This window comes from Vicugna pacos, chromosome 6, assembly GCF_048564905.1.
Source record: "Vicugna pacos chromosome 6, VicPac4, whole genome shotgun sequence".
Taxonomy (NCBI): domain Eukaryota; kingdom Metazoa; phylum Chordata; class Mammalia; order Artiodactyla; family Camelidae; genus Vicugna; species Vicugna pacos.
The window spans coordinates 63,256,336-63,277,549 of NC_132992.1; the positions used below are offsets into that span (position 1 = coordinate 63,256,336).

A 21,214-nucleotide genomic window follows, 5' to 3' on the forward strand; every position below is an offset into this window, starting at 1 on the left:
TTTTTAATCTTTTTTTGTGCTTTATTGGTCTCCTGGTCAGGAAAGGAGAATAACAGTCCTAACTATGCTTTAAAGTGACTCCCGCACAAGATGAAAGAGGGGAAATAGAGAGGAAATTAGATTTTGTGCCAAGTTAGGTATCAAACTGTGCTACTAAAATTTTCCATCGTATTGTGTTAGTGGAAATCGGATGTCATCTCAGATATTGCAAAGCTCAGTAAGCCAGTGGTAATGAAAATCATTAGAATATGGTACATTTCTTTGAATTCCTACTTTAGGTATTGTTAAGTGCCCTTGTTGTGGAGAATAAGACAAATTACTTTTGGTGGGAGTAGTGGGATGTAGCTCATTATTGATGGCTGGGGAGCAGGTGTGCACAGTGAACGTAGTTATTCATTTCCAGCCTGCAGCTAAAATTATAGTTAAATATTAAAGAAAATACAAGGAAGAATTCTGTGTTGGCCAGAAACTTCGTAGTTTCAAAAGGCATTTTGCTTCATTGTGAAGCGTACCAGGGAAATATCTAGATTTTCTTTTGAAGTCCATTTCTTTATCTTTCATTACACTTGGATCATCTCAGTACACAAGTAGGTTCAAGTTCTGCTACTATCTTAACCCTAGATCCCAGGTATTGTTCTGGTTTTGTCTTGTTCTGCCAACTCTGACTGCTTTCAAACCTCAATCTTTTACTATAAAATGTATATCACAGATCCCAGGAGGTACCAGGTGAGGATGTGTCTGGACCAGGAAAATCCACATTTCTCACATCACATGCCCGTTCCATCCTGAATCAGGGATGTCACCTTTCTGTGAGGAAAGCCCCACATGGAATATGTATTAAAATGGTGTATGTGACATACCAGTAATTTCATAAAACTTGGCAGCTTTATGTTAACATGCTATCAAATGCTCCCAGGATAAGCCCATTAGGCTGGAAATACTTAGGAGCAAAAGTATGTCTGATTAGATCTGTACTCCGAGCACTGCACAAGGCGCTCTGGCATCAGGTAGAACAAGGTCGGGTGCCAGCTTTGCAAACATTGGTTCTCTATCTAGGCTACCATTTCCTATTGGAATCTATGTGGTGCGTATTTGCTGTAATTGATTGGAACTTGTGATAAGGACAGATGTTAGCAGTAGCCCATTGATCTAGGCCTTGGATTGTAACAAAGATTCTTCTTTGGGGGGGGTTATTTTATAGATAGTCATCAAACAGACTAGCGAATGTGATGAAGAAATAGAAAAACTGAAACAGATCTTAAATAATTATTCAGCTGAATTCTCCCAGGAACACATGTCACCAGACCACGCTGCCAGCCTGCCACAAGTCCAGGTATGTTTCTTCCATTCATTTGTCCCGCAGTTCATTCAACAGTCACTTTGTAAGCCAGTGGTGCCTAGAGGCCTTTGTGATGATATGGTGTATTTCCTGTCTCTCTCTTCTAATTGAGGTATTCTATGCACGTGTTTACTTTCCATTTTTACTTCATAAAAATAGGTAATTATATAATTATCATAATGGAAGTCCTTTCAAGTGTCTTTAGCCTCAACTTGGTGCCTTTTGGCCTGAATTTGCCCTGGTACCAAAGAAGCTGATGTAACATACGATATTTGGACAACCTGACTTTTGGCTAATTTTCTGGCATAGGGGTCAGACAGGCTGGGCTTTAGAGGTAAAGACTCTGAATGCTGTTGTAATAAACAGTTGCATATACTAAGCAGTCTTTCCAGATGCCATAATTAATAATGTCTTATGGACTCAGGTCCAGTGGTTTGCACATTAACCCTCTCTTGCTAGGGGTTTTTTTAATCTTTGTTTTTCAATCAGCATTTCTATAATGAAGAAACCTAGTTGCAGGCCAAGGATTGTAGAGAGCTGCTTTTTTTCCTGCCATTTAGTGGATGTAGGCCAGCGATTGCTATGGTACTCAAAGCCAGGTTACACCACTTTCTAGCTGTGAGATGTAGGGCAAATTTCTCAGCGTCTAAGGTGAAGTACAAAGGGGTCCAAGATGACACAGCTATCAAGTGGTGGACTCAATAAGACAGACTCAATATATTAAATATTTCAGTATTTTGAAAGTGTCAAGTTTCCCTTTACGTTAAAAAATTCCAGGACTCCGAAAAGCTTTTGTTTATATTAAAACTCAGAAATGTAAATATATTTGTTGAGTTTATTTTAAAATGACAAGAGTAAACCCATTACATATTAATAGCAAGAACATTTTGGTGCAAGAAATTATATCTTCCCAAACAAAATGTAGTGGGAAGAGTGACATTGCTTTTTGTTTTTGCAAATCTCATTAGTCTGTCTGGCTACTAGGAGAGATTCTCATGTGCTTCTGCGTTCAGGCTATTGAGATACGTAGTTCTGTTTGAAGTATATAAAGATAATCCAACCTCTCAAAGATACATGCAAGGATAGGGCGGATTACTTTAATAACCCTTTTAAATAATTATGGACATCCTTTGAAACTACACTACACTCCAGCCAGTAGGTATTACTCACAGGTTCATTGTTAAATGGAATCTGAAGCCATGTTAGTGAACTTTTCATACTCTTACGTTAAAATCCCTCGGTCTGTCTTGTACTTGGAATGGATCTCCAGCCATGCGTGATTGTATAACATCATGCTTGATCATTTGGAAAATATTGTTTGACTAGCTATGTATATCCTCCAAATGGTGACACATTTCAGTAGCCAATATTAAATTTTACTAATATTTATAAATGTATTAATATTAACATCTACCTCTTCAAAAAAATCATTATATATGTGTGTATATGTATGTATGTATAGTTTAACAGCTGTCTTTTTTCAAGTAGAAATAGTGTTCTATGAAAAAGAAAAGAATAAGTTGGCTTGAAACTTAATTATATGAGAGCTCTTCCTCAACCATCATACTTCGGTAAACTGCAGAAGTGCTTTATACATGCTTCCCATGTTGTCATACAGAATATAAAAAATACATGTGCTTTATCAAGGATATTCTTAAGTGAAGCGTCTAGTCACTACTAATACAGTTGGTATCCCTGTTTTGATTCATAAGGTGTCAGGAGTTTTACCCACCATTGCTTTTGCGACCTCACACAGTGAAAAATGTCAACACAGTGAGAAAGGCGGGTAACACTTGAGTATTATGAAAATGATCTTGACCTCATGGAGTGAGCCCTTCTCTGCCACCATAATGCTGCTGGCTCTGCAGGCTAGTCTGTGTCTCTAAGTGTTATTCTAATGGCTGTAGTATTACATCTGTTGGGAGACACTGTACCTCTGAAGTTGAGTGTTTACTGCAAAGGGAAATACACCAAAGCCAATTCAGATTTACTTAAGTTATCATTTCCCAAAACAATCACAAGAAGTTTAACTTCAGACAGAATGGGGATATTGGTGTCAGGACATGGGCAGTAGCCGAGGAGCCATGGGGACTGGGTGTTAGAAGTCCAGGTGTGTGCTCTGTCACCACTGCAGCCCTGGAAAAATCACCTTCTTTCTCTGGACTTCAGAACTCTCACTTACAGGTGGAAACATGATGAGTTTCTCTGTCTGTAGAAGAAAAAATAATGATCCTATGAATATTTATAGGATGGAAGGATGGATGGCAAGAAAGAAATAAGGAAGAAAGGAATGAATGAATAAATAGGGGACTTAAGAAATATATTAGGGACAAAATTCCAATATACAAAGGTTTGCTAAAAAAGAGCAGATTGTCTTCTGATGAAACATAGCAACGTTTAGGCTTTGAATGATGCCTTTCAAGGTTGTAGAGAGGAGGATGTCAGACAAGACAACACCCACTATTTCCTCCAGATCTAGGATTCTGGAATTCTGCAGTCCCCTTAGACAGATGGTGGGCAAGTACGCTTCTACCGTGTATAAGAAATTTTATTCCCATGTGTCAATTTTTAAAGTCATGTTATAAAGCTATGGGAAGTTATAAAGCTGTGGGAATATGGACTCATCTGTCCATATTCCTATAACAAGTTACACCTCACAGTACCTTTATTTGTTTATTTATTCCCATTGGATAGGAAGCTTTGTGAGAAAAAAGTAAATGAATTCAGTAATACTAAGGAAGGCTTCCAAAGTGATAATAAAAGTGTGAGATTTCTAGCCTCGTTTTCTCTCAGCTATTTCCTGAATATTAGTCTGGATACGAGTCTCCTGGGAGCTTGTTAGAGGGCAGATTCCTGACCCCTGACCCTGTGGATTCTATTTGGTCAGTCCTGTGGCCCCTGGAGCGGTGGCTCCAACCCTGGCTACACACCACAGTCACCCATGGAGCTTGTTACAAATTTCTGAGTCACCACTTGACCCCCTAGAGATTGCTCGACAAGGTATCAGGTGAGGCTGAGGCATCCTGTAAGGGAGCTTACAAACCCTTCCCAGCCAGGATGGAGAGACTAACTCCTGGCTGTGCAGACCACACAGCATAGAAAAATCTTCATCCCTGGTACCAAATGAAGCCGGCTCCTGTGGCAGAGGTCACGGACATCCCAAAGCAATGCACACTTTTTCTGCACAGGGAGAAATCGAAGATATGGAAAAGCAGATTCTGAGCTTGAACCAGAAAAAAGAAGACCTGTTGGTAGACTTGAAGGCAGCCATACTGAACCTTCACCAGCACTTACAGCAAGAACAGCAGGAATCAGAAACAGAGATGCTGGCAGCCGGAGCACCGGAGGAGGACGGCACAGCTGAGAGGGAGGCTCCTGAGTGGAAGGTGGGTGTGGCTTCAGGTTAATGCTGGTCCCACATTCCACACGGGCTTTAAATTGGTAGTATTTTTCACCTGGAAAACCTGTGGCCTCTATGTCTATGGCCTATGGTAAAGGAATTTTTAAAAGTGGAAATACTTCGGCTGAAATTATTCACTAGTGAGTATTAATCCTCAGGGCATGTCTGTTCTGGACTCAACCCAGAATTCTTCTGCCCAAGTTACTTAAAAAGCTGCTTGTGAAATCCCATGGGTAGGTGGGTGGCAGCCGCCCTTTGAAGTCTCTTCCTACTAAACAGTCAGCCCACTGCAAACTCAGAAGTGGGCCCCGACCTCCCTAAGCCCGCTCTGAATCCACATCAAGGAATCACATTCTTGAATTGTTTGATAAGAGGGCACAGAGAGCAGCACATGTGAAAGGGATCTCAGGTTTGACCGAGTTGTGATATTCGGCTGGATGAGCTGAAAGTTGCTGGACACAGAGGCTACTTGTGTGGGAGGACATTTTGGGTCAAGAATGTAAAAAAAATGAGCTACATAATAACGCGGCCAGGCCGGGATCCTGGCAGTGGTGATCAGCCATCTGGCTGCAAGTCTTTGTGCTGTGCCTTTCAGCTGAACAGAAAAGGCTCCATGTCCTTCCTGCCGGCAGTGGAGGAAGAAGCAGAAGAGAGCTCCCTGAAGAGTGAAGTAAGGAACATGATTTTCTTGTTCAAGTTCGTTAGAACCGAAATCTCCAAAAGGTCAATGAGAAGATCTTCAAATGAATGGAAACATGAGGATTTTAAAAAATTTAATGTGGGTATTTTATAAGGGTGATTGAAGTAGTTGTCTTACGTTATTAAGGTGGTTTAAGTGCATCAAAACCTACTTCAGGCCAGAGTGGGCTAAATGTAATTCAGACACACTTGTTGATGTAAGGCAGGAGATGAAGTTCTTTGTCGTATCCTGAGTTCTGAGTACTTTCTCGGGAGTTTTGAAAGTCTGTCGTTTGCTTGGCACTCCAGGTGTGCTTTATAAACTTTCTTTTTCCATGCTTCAAGTACTTTTTTAGTCTAAGACAGCATTGCCAAGGACACGAAGAATTGTGTTAGCAGCTACCCCTACTCCTTGTCCTTACTTCTCCCTCAGAGCTGGCTGAATGAGACCTTTATTACCAGCTGTCTTTTCTGATATCAATTTCCACTTCACACTTTAAAAACTAAAGTTACAACGGGTCATGTGCCACAAGGAAGGAGACAGCGGCGGTTTCCAGTTTTTACGTCTCACACATAACCACCAGGCGTTCTCTCGGCTCGTTCTGTGGACTGCTCTGTAGCCCTGCGTCACAAAGAACAGCCTGTTGTCCTTTAGTCATCACTAGGACACCGCGGGGCTGAGCTGTAGGACGAGGAGGAGTGAGGTGTACTCTAGACTCTGACCACCAGACAGCTGTGTAATCTGATTATGCCCCTTCATGGTGGAGAGAATTGTGAGAATGGAGGAGGTACCGGGGCCAAAAAAAAGGGCTGCGTTTCAGTACGAGTCTGAGACCCGTTTTTGCCTCTGAGCTGATATGTTTATCACATGGGTTGTTGTCTTTGACTACAATCAAAAAATACATGTTCATAACCTTTAAGGTGACATTTACCAAAGCAGATCATATTCCTAAAGCACTGTTTGAAAGCTCCCCTTCGTGTGACATGAGCTGACCCCTAACTTTTAAGACTATTTGGGGGGCTTTAGGAATAGCAACCACTTTTGGACTCCTATGATGTAGTTAGCCAGAGAAATCGATGACAGACAGGGGGAGGGGTGGGATTAAGGGCTACCATTCTGCCACCTGGTAAATTGAGTCTTACATAGGAGGTGAGAAGGATGGTAGGAAATCACTTCCCTTTGCTAATCAGTTGATTGCTGTGTTAGAGTGGAGGTGAGAAAGCAGAACCATCTTCTGGGTCTCCATCTTTTCTCTGGAAACATGACAAGGACATGGAGGAAGATAGAGCATCCTCGTCCTCTGGAACCATTGTTCAGGTAATGCTGGGCATCTTTATCTTCTACGTTTTGATGTCCTGTCCTGGGCTCAGTATGCTACGTTAATGCACTGACTTTCTTGATCCTGCTTCCAGGATAATTACATGGTGCTTCCTCTTTGATTTATAGCTACATATCTTTACTTGGCGCTCCTCTTTTTTGGCCCCCTTTGTAACCAGGATTTTGCCCATGACTATACTTAAACTGCCCTTGACTTCTGGGTGTCAATTTAGTGCCCTTTTATTAGTCCTAACCTTTCTTGATCCCTCCAGCACTAACCACCTCTTCCTTCTTGAAATGCAATGTTCCTTTGGCTTTCCCAATTCTACACTTTCTTGTTTCATCTACCTGCAGCCCCTCTTCTGTCTCCTTCTCTTGCCCTGTTTCTGTGACAGTAGGCATTCCCCCAGAGTTTTGTCCTCTTCTTTCTTCTCTACGTTCTCTTGTGGTGATTTCTCCCTGGTCCTCTCATAGGTTTGGCAGTAACCTCTTTGCCAGGGATTCCAAATCAAATCTCAAGTCTTGTCTTTCCCATTAGTCTGTTCTGTATTTCTACCCTCCAGATATACATATTTTTTCTTTTTGGATGTATTCTCTTCATCTCAAACCCAATTTTCCTTCAAAGCTTGCTTTTCCTCTAATCTCTCAGTGTCTGTTAATGGCATCACTAATTCTCAGTCTAAGACAAACTTCAGAGTCATCTTAGGTACCTCATTTGTCTTACCTTTCATGGCCAATCAGTGGTCAAGTGATGTCAATCGTCAGATCCTTCTTCTCCTCCCATTGTTTTTGTCATCATCCTGTTCCAGGCAATTTGTTAACATCTTCCCTAGACTTTGGGAGTAGCCTTCTAAGTGTGTTCATAACCTCCAGTCATTTATATCTCTATACAGTATTAACTGATTGCTTTTCCTGAAACAATTCATGCTAAGCTCCAGTCTTTCCTGGATTCTGATTATCCACTGAATAAAATGCTATCTTCTTAGCCTGGCATTCCAGACTTTTCATGATCCCAACCTACCTGTCCAGTTTATGTAAGCTTCACCTTTGGTTCTTGGTTTATACCTTTCTAGTAGCAGTTACTATTTTCAGGACAATAAAAAGTAACGTTTTGTTAGGAACTATGAGATGCTTTGTATATGTTTTCTTGTTTAATAATCATAGGAATGAGTGAGGTGGGTTATATTCCCACTTTAAAGATGAAGTAAGTGAGGCTCTGAGAGTCCAGGTTAACTTGTCCAAGATCTCGCAGCTTGTAAATAGTGCAACCAAGATTGGTCCATTGTGACATCCAAACTTTTCCTACTGTACTGTGTTAATTATTTGTGTACATTTCATTTTCCCATTGTTCAACCTTGATTAAGCTAATATTTGAGAGTGCTGGATCAAAGTGTACATCCAGGGGGGAGGATATAGCTCAGTGGTAAAGTGTGTACTTAGCAAGCACAAGGTCCTGGGTTCAATCCCCAGCACCTCCATTAAAAACAAATAAACAAATAAATAAATAAACCTAATTACCTGCCCCTCCAAAAAAAGTATACATTCATTTAAAAACTGCCCTCAAACTGTCCTCAAGAAGGATTCCTGGCATTCCTACCAGGAATGCATGAAAGTGCCTCTTTCCTGATTCCAAGCTGATACTGAATATTTTCAATCTCAGCCAAACCTAGCCAGTGGCTTAAATTGTCTTACATACATAAGAATGTAGAATATCTCTTTAGGTGTTTATTGGCTTTTGTATTCTTCTTTAATGAATTACTTGTTCATGCCATTTGACTTTTTCTACAGAGGGGTTACTGACTTATAAGAATGCTTAATATATTAAGGATATTAACACTTTGCAAGATGTCATCCCAGTCTATTTCTTTTTTAGCTTAGATTGTGGTGTCTTTTGTGGTGCGTGTTATTTTATTTACATTGTTAATACTAACATTTTTTCCTTTATTGTCATGCTTTAAAAGTCCCTCCCCACTCCTAGATTAGAAGTAGATTCACTCATATTTTTTTCAAGAATTTTTATGTTGTAACTTTTGCATCTAAATATTAGATATAATTAGAATTCACTGTTAGTAGTGAAACAAGGATTTAGTTATATTTTTCATGAAATGCCTGGATAGTTGTTCCCAAAGTTTAAAAATTCATCTTTCCTCCCATTTATTGGGAATGTGACCTTTATCATATAATCTTATTTAATTTTAATTCTCATAATAATCCATTTAAATACATAATTCTCTAGATTCCTTGTATGTTCCTCATTAACTACAGAGCCTTAGAGCCTTTCAGTCTACAAATGAAGACAAATGTGAGTAAGTGGATTTTTTTTCCCTAATGAACAAACTTTTTCCTAAATACACCTGACTTCTCTGGACATTTTTGCAAGCAGATGATTTATAAAATGAGCAGATGCAGGAAGACTGACTTGTGTGGCAGCAGGGCAGGAACTTTTCTGGACCCCTTGTTCTTTTTTTTACAGGAGGCAGCTGGAAAAATAAGCATATGTGATAGTTCCATGGCACAGATTCTTGCACCAGACTCACCAAACACTGAGCAGGGCCCCGAATTTTTCCTGAGCCCCAACCCAACAGAAGAGGTAAGTCCCTGTCAGTGATACCCAGACTAGCCCCTGAGATGACCAGCTCTCTGTGTTTTGCAATATTTTCTATTGCAAACCAAGAATTCTTTGTGAACTTTGACATCTTCATATGTGCTGCCAGGCTGGGAAACTGGGAGATTTGCCATCAGATATTTACATCGAGAGTCAGCACGGCACAGAGCAATTCAAGATTTTTTTACTAGCTCACCACTTGTCAGGGTGAACCAGCCTTTTCAATAACACCTACTTCCTTCTTCCGTGGATATAACTTACGGGCGTGATGAAAGTGGAGGAGAGCTATTACTGATTAACTGCCCATTATATAAAAGGCATTTGTATTTGCTATCTAATCCTCAGATTAAATAAGGTAGGTTAATGCCTGACATACGTTTACAAATGAGGAAATCAAAACTCAGGGAGGAAAAGTACAATCGGTAAGTAGAGGAGTAAGGAGACAAAGCCAGACTATTCCAATGTGCCTCCCTAATTTGGATATTTAGTATTTAAAGGTGTGAAACCAAGGTAGTTTTGGCATCACACAGTAAGCCACCACCATACCATCCCAGCGGCATATTTAGTATTTGTACCAGTGCAATTAGATAGGATACTTTAGTCAGGCAGTTTTGCATTTTATCAAAAGGAGGAGCAGGGTGTGCAGATGTTTGTAGCATTGGTGGTAAATTGTTTATAAAGGGTTGGTATCTTGGCATGAAATACAGCCACAGCCAGAAAATTCATCTGCATTTTAACTGGATCTTGTAACTTAGATCAGCGATGTGTTACGCAGAAATCAAGCAGTACTGACATTCGCTAACTATGAGGCTAACTTGGATTCCAGAAGGTTGACAAAATTATGTCAAGAATGTGGACTTGTAAATGCTAAGGCGTAATGAAATCAGAGGTTGAATCCTGGTTTTACTTTGTGGCCATAGGCAGTTTGAATAACCTCTTTCAGCCTCAGTTTCTTCCTCTGTACACAGGAACAATGGACTTGTGTGAAATATGAGATGGTCTTAGCACAGTGGCCCAGCTCTAGGGCCTGATAAAAGGTTGGGTATTATCAATTTACATTAATGCTTTACAGATGACATGCTTGTCTTTAACAGGAAATACTAGTGGTCACACTTTTTTAGCTCTCCAAAATGTACAATCATAAAACTTTCATTTAAATAATTTCTGCTTTTAGAATTTGGGGTTATCATTTGGAGAAGATATTGAGCAGGGGTGCTACTGTGGAAAAAAGTATGGACTCAGAATTACAAGGTCACAGAGCTGTGTGACCTTGGGGAACTAATTTATGTCTGGGCCTGAGCTCAGAAGCAGTGGGATGGGAGGTGTGTGAACTGATTAAATGTTAAATATACTTGGGTTTCTCTTACTATAAGAAGAAGTGAGTGAACTGATTCCTGGCACGTTCCCCAGGTCACCTTCAGCTATTGAAGTTCTACGGTTACAAATAATCTTTTTTTCTTCAGTCACCTTTGGATTCTTTTCAGGCTTGAATAACTAACAAATAAAAATGAGATTAGTTATCCAGCTTCCTTATTTCCTCATTAATTGAGTGAGTTAATGAGAAAGAAACTCAGTATTGTCATTTTTTAAATGTGTGTTGGAGATAGATGCTCAAAGAATGTTTTTGAATAAATAAGAAAGGCAGAATAAATAAGGTTTTTGCAGATTAATTAGCTAATGAATGAATCGGTATTAACAGATTGTTATCTCAGGTGACCAAAACGGATCCCCAGATCTTTGCCACTAAGATATAGCAGTATCTGAAAACTAGAAAACAGTTACTCAGATGATCAGAAATTGGTGCCTGGCAATAAAATCACATATCTGTTCCATTTCTAAAGATCAGGATTAAAAAAGAAAATTGAAACAGGTGAAATCTAAGTAGAGACCTAACTGTGTATGAACAGAGAACACAAGGCAAAGAAAGACCCTTAGGAAGGTGATTTCTTGAAGAAGATACTGATGAAGGTGGGGAGAAACAGCGTTTTGGCAGAAAAGAGCAAACATATGTGAAGTTAATAGAAGGTCAGGGGAACAAGTACGGAACGAGTGCAACTCAGAGACCCTTCTGCCAAATGAGCTTTCCCAGTCCTCATCAGTGTATGTGAAAATGGCTGGTATTTTCATACCCTGCATGTCTTTGTTACCATTTGCCAATTTTGTTGGCTTCTCTTGTATGCAAAGTTCTATGTTTAAACCAAATTTCACAAACGTTAGGAAATGTGACTTTGAGTTGAGTTAGGGTATATATTTGTGAGCAACTCCCATTTCTCACTTGGCCAAAATTGTGCCTTATTAGATGCTAACATGTAGATAGCGAAGTCTTATATGGAAAACACTGTATTTCATCATAGTCAGAGTGAGTAAAATATATATTGAGATCAGTGATTTTGTAGAGCAAAACAAATCCTTACTCCTAAAGAAATGCCTCTAGAAGGGTTGAAAATACTCTAACCATTCTGGAAAAGGATGTGGGAAGCAAAAATATCTCTGCATCAATTCATCTTTTGCCTGCAAACTGAAAATATCTATTGTATATTTACTTGAATAGTTTTCACTTGGTATCTGGGAGAAATTTTTCTACTGGACGGATAAGCAAACCCAGTTGTTTCAATATAAAAAGTACACATCATTGTATATTCTTGCCTCCTTTGTCAAAAATTAATTGACTATAGGTCTGTGGGTTTATTTCTGGGCTCTTTATTCTGTTCCATTGATCCATATGTTTGTTTTTATGCCAATACCATGCTGTTTTGATTACTGTAGCTCTTTAGTATTGTCTGAAGTCTGAGGGTTATTCCTCCAGCTTTGTTCTTTTTTTCGATATTCTTTTGGCAATTCTGGGTCTTTTGTGATTCCATATTAATTTTAGGATTATTTGTTCTAGTTCTGTGAAAATTGTCCTGGAAGTTACCTGGGTAATTTGATAGGGATTGCATTAAATCTGTAGGTTGCCTTGGGCAGTATGGCCATTTTAACAATATTGATTCTTCCAATCCAAGGGCATGGAATATCTTTCCATTTCTTTAAGTCATCTTTAGTTTCCTTAATCAGTGTTTTGTAGTTCTCCATGTATAAGTCTTTCACCTCCTTGGTTCGGTTTATTCCTAAGTATTGTTTTGGATGCCATTTTAAAAGGAATTGTTTACTCTCTTTTCCTGCTATGTCATTGTTAATGTGAAGAAATGCAACTGATTTCTGTATGTTAATCTTGTATCCTGCTAACTTGCCAAATTCTTTTATCAGCTCTAGTAGTTTTTGTGCAGAGTTTTTAGGGTTTTCTAAGAACTCATCTACAAAACAGATTGCAGACGTAGTAAACAATCTTATGGTTACGGGGGCAAAGAGGATGGAAAGGGATAAATTTGGGAGTTTGAGATTTTCAAATTTTAGCCACTATAAAAATAGATTTTAAAAATATCTTCTGTATAGCACAAGGAACTGTATTCAATATATTTTAATGGCCTTTAGTGAAAAAGAACACGAAAACGAATATATGTATGTATATGCATGACTGGGAGATTGTGCTGTACACCAGAAACTGACTATACTTAAGTTAAAAAAAAAAGTACACATGGCACACATCATATTTTCTTTTTACTATGTACTATAAGCATCTAGTCCTTAACTCAATAATATTTGAGTATCTAGAAGGTTAAAAGTATTTTTAGAGATTGTCTCTGAAGAATAGGAGAAAAGTTTCCAAATTACTCCCCTGAAGCTTGTAACTCAAGCTATTTTTAGTAGGGAGAAGTTGAGATAAGTAATAGCATGTATATCGGGGGAAAGAAAGCCAAAATATTTGATAATCTAACTACTTGAGATGTTAAGTTAAAAGTATGAGGCATATTTCCTTATAGTCCATCCAATGTGTAAAGATCTTTTTTTTTCCTGTTTGAACAGAGCACACAGCAATGTAAGCATTGCTTAATCATGTGTCACGCAACTTTAAACAGCAGCCAGTTCGCTGAACTGTTTCAGACACACACCCACACGCACACCCTCTCGCTCGTACTCACCTGTCTCCTGGGGCCGTTTAATGAACGACGAGCACGTTTGCGTCCTCTGCGCCCAGGAACCCTGTACCTGTGTACATGCAGATCTGCTGCTTGGAAACCCGGGGCGCCAGGTCACGTGATCATTGCTGTGCCCATGGAGGTGCATTTTTCTCTTCTTTCTTTCTTACCTCTTCTGCCCATATATATATTTGTTTCTTTTAACTGGGGAATTGCTATAAGTTCACAGATCTTTGCCAGTCCAAATCTAAACATTTAGAACTCCTGGCTTTTCACCGCTGGATTATCTTTGGATTTATCATAGGGTGCCACACCTCCTGTTGAGGCTGAAGCTGCGGGCTTTTCTGACGAGCAAGGAGCTTTTGAGGCCACAGTGGAGAAACCTAGTCCCGAGCCGGCGGAAGTCCTCCATGTCTGCAAGACCCAGGTGGCCAAGCTGGAGCTGTGGCTGCACCAGGCCAACGTGGCATTCGAGCCGGAAACATTAAACGCAGACATGCAGCAGGTGGTGGAACAGCAACTGGTAGGGTGCCAGGTAAGGCGGCCGGGGCTGAGTTCATGGCCTCTTCACCAATCACCTTCTAAGACGGGGTGAATTTCTCTTAAAGCAACAGTGTGATTCTCCCTGTTACTCTGACCCCTGCGGCCTCAAATTCTTGTTCTCAGGATAATTCTTTGAAGTGATTTATGTGAACAGAGTATTTGGGAAGATAGTAATGGGTAAGATCTCAGAATCTGGAGCTCCAGTCCAGCTCTGTCCCATTAACTGAACTGGAGTGAGTAAACTCACCTCATTTTCCTCATACAGTAGGTTCTCTCCTGAGACTTGATCAAGATTTAAATGAGATAAAGTATATAAGTCAGTGTCTGGTGTATAAAGTATATATAAAGTGCTCAATAAATACTGCTACTTTATTCAGGATATTAAGTTCTTTGAATTTTCATTCATCAGGAATGAAACTGAATACCTTGATTTGCAAGATTGCAGATACAGCGTAAAAGGGCTGTGCTGTCATTTTACTAGGAATGCCCCTACTCTGCTTGGGAGGGACAGGAATGTCAACTTCCTTGCCTTTAGTCACTCTGAGTAACAGTTGCTGGCATAGCCCACAGGTTGGGATCTCTGTATCCCTCCAGGGAGGGGCCAGACTGCTGACCTTGCAGCAGCATAATCCAGTGTCACAACAGCCAAGGCGCCACTCCTAAGGCCCCTTAGACTTGCCTTGGCCTGATGTCTGCCTGATTGGCTCGTTTGCAGTGGTCCCCAGGGACAGGGACTTCCTCTGCGAGTACCCCCAAATCACTGGCCAGAGCCACAGGGAGCTCCACCCACTAGAGCTCGTTCTGGGGTTGGGGAAGACACTTTGGCCTGAGCCTGGCACTCCTCCCCTTTTTCTGTTCAGACCCACAATCTTCCAACACCCAGTCCTGCCTAGTGGAACCCAGGCAAGCAGGCTGACCTCCTTCGCTGGACAGCTCAGCACCTCTCACCCCAAAAGTCAGCCCCAAGGGGTGGGTTCACGCCAGTACTGGCACTGCCACGTGGCCTGGCTGAGGAGGTGCAGGGGAGTCTGGAAAAGACAGTGTAATTCCACACAGAGCAATGCTGCTCTACCCTGACACTGCTGCGTTCCAGTGTTGAAACCCAGCCATTTAAGGCTGTCCAGGAGCCATTTGCCAGTTGACTGTCCTGCTGACTAGTTAGATAGACTCCATGGCCAATTCCTTGATCGTCACCAGAATCCCATCCTCGGCCACTTGTAGTGAGCTCAAGGATTTGGGGGGCTGCTCAAGGAAAAGACATGACCACAAGGTGGCAGTAGCGGGTAATGAGCTTTATTTGGGCAGAGTTTTGGCATAATCAGAAGGGACTGGGTGTCCCTCATGGCAGGGCACCTTCCAGAGGCTTTGGCAAGGGAGAGGGGTGGGCCACCACCCAGAAGGGGAAGAGAGGAGGGGACTTCCAGGGGATAGGGAATCCCAAGAGGCTTGTGTGTCTAGGAGATGTCAGAGAACTCTGAAGGACAGTAGAGGCTGAGGACTTCAGAGCAACACCGTTTGTCTTAACCAGGGTTAGCAGATATGGGGATCTAGTTTTGAGTCTGGCACCAGTGAAATATGAGCTAATGGTCCCACCTATAGTGAGGAAATAAACAATATAGGGGGTCCATACATAGGGGCCATCCTTGGCTCATTTATAAAACACCATGGCACATATAGTTTAATATTGAAACGTAAAAAGCCTTACAGTGGTCTGTAAAAATGCTAAATTCCCAGAGGAAAAATGTTCAGATTTGAAAGGAGCAAACAGATCAAGCAAGAAAAAATTGTATTCAGTAGTTTAATATTTGAGAAAAAATGCTCAGCCTTGATTACTGAAGACATGCAAATTAAAACAGCTGTTGTTTTGTTCCTACATTACCTTGACAAAATTATGTCATCCAAGAAAACTCTGGAGAAATTGATCCACTAATGTCTGTCTGATTGAAGTTTTCAGAAGTCAGCTGTCATCAGATAAAATGTCCATCTGCTTTGACCTAGTTATCCCATTACTTTAAATTTAACCTCTGAAAATAACCCAAGAAGGGGAAAAGTATTTAAGGCAGCATTGAGTACAAAAGTGAAAAACTGGAAACAGTTTAAAGGCTTAACAATAGGGAGGTTAAGAGAACCATGGAGTGTTAACTTGCAGCTATTAAAATGGGAATTGTAAAGCGTAGATATGAAACACATGAAAAAGTATACAGAAAACAGCTAAGTGGAGAAAAAGCACAGAATCACAGTACGCCTTGTTTATAGCCGCTCTAAAATCTATGAGCTCGTATTGTTTAAGCTTAGAAGAGTCTGTATATAGAGGATACAAGTAGTTTGCTTGGATGGAGAAGTTAGAAGGATGTCATTTGAAAATGTTTCAAGAATAGAGTTTTTCCTGAAGTTTCTGTCAAAGCATTGGACTTGTTCTTAGTCACACAGGATGTTAGCACAGCCATCACAGTGCTGGAATGTGAGTCTGAATGCTGCAGCTACTTTTGTGTGCCCAGCCAGTTGGCATGACCCTCGGGGCTCCACAGCCCTGGGAGAGGACAGAACTTGACCTGTTGAGGAGGATTACAACGACGGTGACTTACTGGGAAACTTACTTCATCCTCCTGATTTATTTTTAGACCTGGGTGTAAGTTGGCCAGTTGTATCAATGACTAAGTGTTTTAGGTTACAAATTATGTCTTCTGTGGTCTTCTGATATTTTGGAAGCTTATTTGTCCTGAGAAAAACAAGGAAAAGAGCCAGGGAAAGAATTTTCAAAGAGTTCTATGGAGATCTTTTAAAATTACTGCTCAACACTTGGATTCAAACAGAAAAAGTCCAGGAAGGTGGGGGGAAAAATAATGGTAGTTGACCTAGACTGTGTATCAAGCCCTGGTCAAAGTACGTGGATTTAACTGTAGCTCCTCAAAGTGACCCCAGGAGGTAAGTTCTATTATTATCCCCATTTTACAGATGACTAGAAGTCATATGTGTGTGAATCTATGACAACAGATTCATACAACGTGTAAAGTGCCTCAATTTTCCCCACTACTAAGTGGGAGGGCTGGGGTCTGAACCCAGGTGGTCTAGTTCCAGCGTCTGTGTTCTTAACCACTATGCTATACTGGGTACATTCAGCTGTGTTTTCTAAAGTGAATATAGAATCACTTGTTTTAGATTAGAGAGTGGTATCTTTAATTTGGGATTGGTTTGGTTGTTAAAAAGCAGAGGAATTATGTGGTAGTTTTTTTTTCCCCTCAAGATCCCTTCCAACCTGTGTTTCTGAGACTTCTTATATACACTTAGGTAGAGAGAGTGAATCTAACTTATGTTGGGGTGTAACACTTGTTTAAGTCCAGAACTATGTATAATTGAATGATTTTATTTCCTAGGCTATGCTAACAGAGATTGAACACAAGGTTGCCTCTCTGTTAGAGAATTGCAAAGACCAGGGCCTGGGAGATAGTGGAGCCACTCAACAGGAGGCAGAAGCACTTTCCTTGAAACTAAAAACTGTGAAGTGCAATTTAGAAAAAGTCCAGATGATGCTTCAGGAGAAATACAGTGAGGACCAGGTAAAATACGGCTGTGTGTAGACATGTATGTACGTGTACACATACAGTAGACCCATCAGGAGGGAACTCTGGGTGAAGGTCAGGAAACAACTATAGAATTATGCCTCTTAAAACTGTAAGGGATGGTTGTGCTGGGTTTTGTCACTGTTTTCATTTTGCTGCGCAGTTTTCCCACCTAGGTTGTTGTTAGGGAAGGTGTTGGTTGAATTGGGTTGGTTGTTCTTGCTGATGATGAGTTCTGGGGTAAGCAAGCCTTCTTTATACAAGAAGGATGTATTTTAAAGGAATTGTGTTACTCCAGTTGACTGGAAAATGAAGCCTTTATAGATAAGATTAAAATTTGACATCAGAAATACAAAGACCCGTTTCCAGGGTGATTTTGTTATTCATTTACAAATATTTATATATATTGATTGAAGTATCTTATAGTTAAAAGTGTTCTTGTAACTTTTAAAAGCATTCTGTATGTGTGTATACATACATATATATATGCAAATGTGCATCTAATGAGTGGGATTTTACTATGTAAGGTTTGCATCTGTACTTATGAGATGGTGGTTTCCACTTACAGGACTTACAGTCACAGAAAGAAGATTGGCTCCACATACACCAGCTGTGTGGATCTCCTTTTATTAAACTAATATGTTCTCTCTCTTTCAAAAAATCTACTTACGTTTTAGACATGGGGGAAATTTGAGTTCATAAGCATAATATTGTGTCTGTTTTTGGTATTTTTTCACTTTATTCTCAAGGAAAAAAGGCAATAGATTTTCCTCTTTTAGTAATTCACTGGGTGAATTAAATTGAGGAAATGATAAGATGACTAATTCATCAGATGTAGTGGCTTTTGAAGTTGTTATGAAACAAGTATGTTAAATCATAGTATTTAGTTATCATAATTAACAAAATCCAGTCATCTACTTCATATAAAGCTTCTCCATTATGGAGTCTCATTATTCGAATCGAAATCAAGTGGGCTACCATTTTAAATAGTTGGCCATCATAAAATGTTTTGCAGCATTCTGCCATTCTAAAGAAACCTTCAGAGCATCAGAAAGTTCTCCAAGCAGATAACCTTTCTGAATTTGAATCTGTTGTAACCGAAAGGCCACCATTCAGCAGACAAAAAGATTTCCAGCAGCAACAGGTAATTTCAGCCCTGAACAGTTACAAGAATAAGAGTAAAGCTTTCTATATGGGATTTCCCATTGAACTAAATACTGAGCTGCCATTGGAGTGTTTTCTTAAGAGGAAGCATGATGTGTGGGTGTTCCTGGGTGTGCAGTAGCTCTGAGTTTTGAGCTTTCACTGCAGGACCTGTGGGGCTTTTATCTGCTACAGCTGGGGACACTTGAACTTCCCTAACTCTTATCTTATATCCAAGCAAGCAGACATCTGCAGGATGAGCTTACCTTTATAACTGCAGCACTGCTTTCCTTATTGTTGTAAGCTGTGTTAGTATCTTCTGGTGAGTTTCCATGTAAGTCGTGTATATTAAACGATACTTGGTCATTGTGTGAATATTTTTAATAGGTTTTTGAAAAATAAAAGTTAACAAGAACAATCAAGCAAGAAAAAGAAATAGTAAATGATGATTTAGGAAGTGGTTCCGAATCAGATGATCTCAACAGAAGAAACCCTTGGGTACTAATCGAAAACCTTGATTGATGGGACCATTTGAATCTTTCTCAATTATAGATTCTGGAGTTAAACCCAATGGAACAGAAAGATTTCATCAAATTCATAGAATCCAGTGCTCACAAAATGTGGCCCCAGTATTGCCAACACAATAAAGAGACAACTGAGACATCATCCATGAGGTAAAATATTTTTAAAGAATTGAACGTTCAGTAGTTTTATGGTTGGGAGAATTAAGAGTGTTTCTTTTAATGTCACTTAGAAAACGTCTGAATTAATAAAGTTTTTGTTGATTATTCTTTTCACTTTTTGTTTTCCCTTAAAAGTAGTAAGGCATCTAGCCCTGAAAATGATTCTGCAGACTCGGTCTTGTCACCTCAGGGCCAAAGTGGAGACAAGTGGCAATATTTACATCACGAGCTCTCATCAAAAATAAGGCTCCCTCTCCCTCAGCTTGTGCAGCCCCAGGTCAGTGTGTATGTGCACACAGCGTCGATAAGCGTGTTTATCTTTGAAAAGTCCAGCAAGCATGCATTAAACACACATGTATGTTCTGTATTATGTAGCAATTTATTTTCAGAAAGCAAAGGTGCCACGTGGGTTTTCTTACCTGGCTGTCTCCTTTCCACCTTCCTGTCAATCTGCATTAAATTCTCCCCTTTGTGCTTCCCTTGCACCCTGGGCTTCCCTGATAATAGCTCTTACTCTGCCGTGCGCCTGTTTATTTGTCTGTATTTCGCACTAGATGGCATGGGAAGAAAGACCAGGTCTGCTTGGTTCACATTTGAGCTCCTGGCACAGTACCTGGAACATCATAAAATCTTGGTTACTATATATCTGTGAATAGAGGAATGGATAATATATGTTTAAAAAAAAACACTTTAAAAATGACACAGTGCTATATGAGTATCATTCATCCAAAGACTGTTTGGAATCCACCAGCCCCTGTGCCAGTGGTACCTGTCAATAGGTATCCTCACCAGCACACTTTATCATACCTTATCAATGCCATTACACGGTTTTATTCATGCTGTGTCAGCTACTGCTGGATTTCTCTCTAAACAGGGAGTCCATGCACAGATTAGCACCGTTTCTACCAGCAATCAGGCTTCTACCTTCAGCTTTGCACTCAGACTTCTCAGGCAAAGGTTATTGATGGTTTCCCAATCCCCAATTTGGTGGGAGCTTTTCAATTTTCTTCTATTCTGCCAAGAACCTATTTGACCAATTAAAGTTGAATCAGATTCATTAGTAGGGCTTTAGCCTTGGTTTCTCCTTGACATACATACTGTAACCTGGATGTCATTCTTCTTCCAAGGACAGAAACCTATCCTTGGTTTGCCACCCTCCCACCTCAGCAGAGTCTTCTACCACCCCATCCTGTTTCTTTTAACATGTTTTCCAATTTAGGAAGGAAATTAACTCTGAATCATTCTCCCTTCTGAAGTCACAGTTCATTTTCAATACTTATTTAGCTTTTCAATAACAAGTCAAGATGTGGATCTGTCCCTGGAGGTGACTCTGTTCTATTCTAAGAGTTGGCTACGTGCCAGGAGTCTACCAGTAAATGGGAAAAGAAACAGCTAACCTCAGAACATGGATAGCATCACTACTAAATGAAAAGATTAGTGATTTTACTCTTATTTTTCAAATTACAGTTTGTTTTCACTCGTTTTGTTATCTAAGTGGACCCTCCAGTGTCTGAGTAAAGCCTGTCATGATTTTCAAAGCCTAATTTTAATTTAATTAATTTTTTTCTTATAAATGACAAGTGTTAAATGACAAGATAGACAAAAACACTTACCAAGAAAGTAACTCGGAAGGTAGCATGTTAAGACATTTTTGCTGTTTTACAGTAACATCAGTAGAATCTCAAACTGTTTGTAATAGGGTGTCCCTTTTTCAAGTAGGTTGCCACAAATACGAGTATTCTACCCAGTGTAAGTGTGCATAACTTTAGATACCCAACAACTGAAGAACTGAAAACTTACACCACCCAACTTGAAGACCTGCGTCAAGAAGCAGATAATCTTCAGACACAGGTAGCTGCTGTACATTATTCTCATTCTAATGACAAAAATGAAGGGAAATGTGATATTGTAAATTGGTCCTAATTTTCT

General features: G+C 40.0%; 1 protein-coding gene across 13 annotated transcripts in view; it reads left to right on the forward strand.

The window, feature by feature from the left end:
- Positions 1-21,214, forward strand: part of SYNE2 (spectrin repeat containing nuclear envelope protein 2) — a 288,222-nt gene that overhangs the window by 186,602 nt on the left and 80,406 nt on the right. For 8 of the 13 annotated variants that reach the window (XM_072963192.1, XM_072963191.1, XM_072963196.1 and 5 more), the window contains 11 exons: positions 1,202-1,333; positions 4,528-4,725; positions 5,335-5,517; positions 6,625-6,735; positions 9,209-9,325; positions 13,661-13,891; positions 17,274-17,456; positions 18,475-18,603; positions 19,155-19,276; positions 19,421-19,562; positions 21,005-21,136. In XM_072963192.1, coding sequence (XP_072819293.1) covers positions 1,202-1,333; positions 4,528-4,725; positions 5,335-5,517; positions 6,625-6,735; positions 9,209-9,325; positions 13,661-13,891; positions 17,274-17,456; positions 18,475-18,603; positions 19,155-19,276; positions 19,421-19,562; positions 21,005-21,136 — 1,680 coding nt within the window. The remainder of the gene's footprint in view (positions 1-1,201; positions 1,334-4,527; positions 4,726-5,334; positions 5,518-6,624; positions 6,736-9,208; positions 9,326-13,660; positions 13,892-17,273; positions 17,457-18,474; positions 18,604-19,154; positions 19,277-19,420; positions 19,563-21,004; positions 21,137-21,214) is intronic. The other 5 variants (XM_072963199.1, XM_072963200.1, XM_072963201.1 and 2 more) reach the window with 2 other exon arrangements.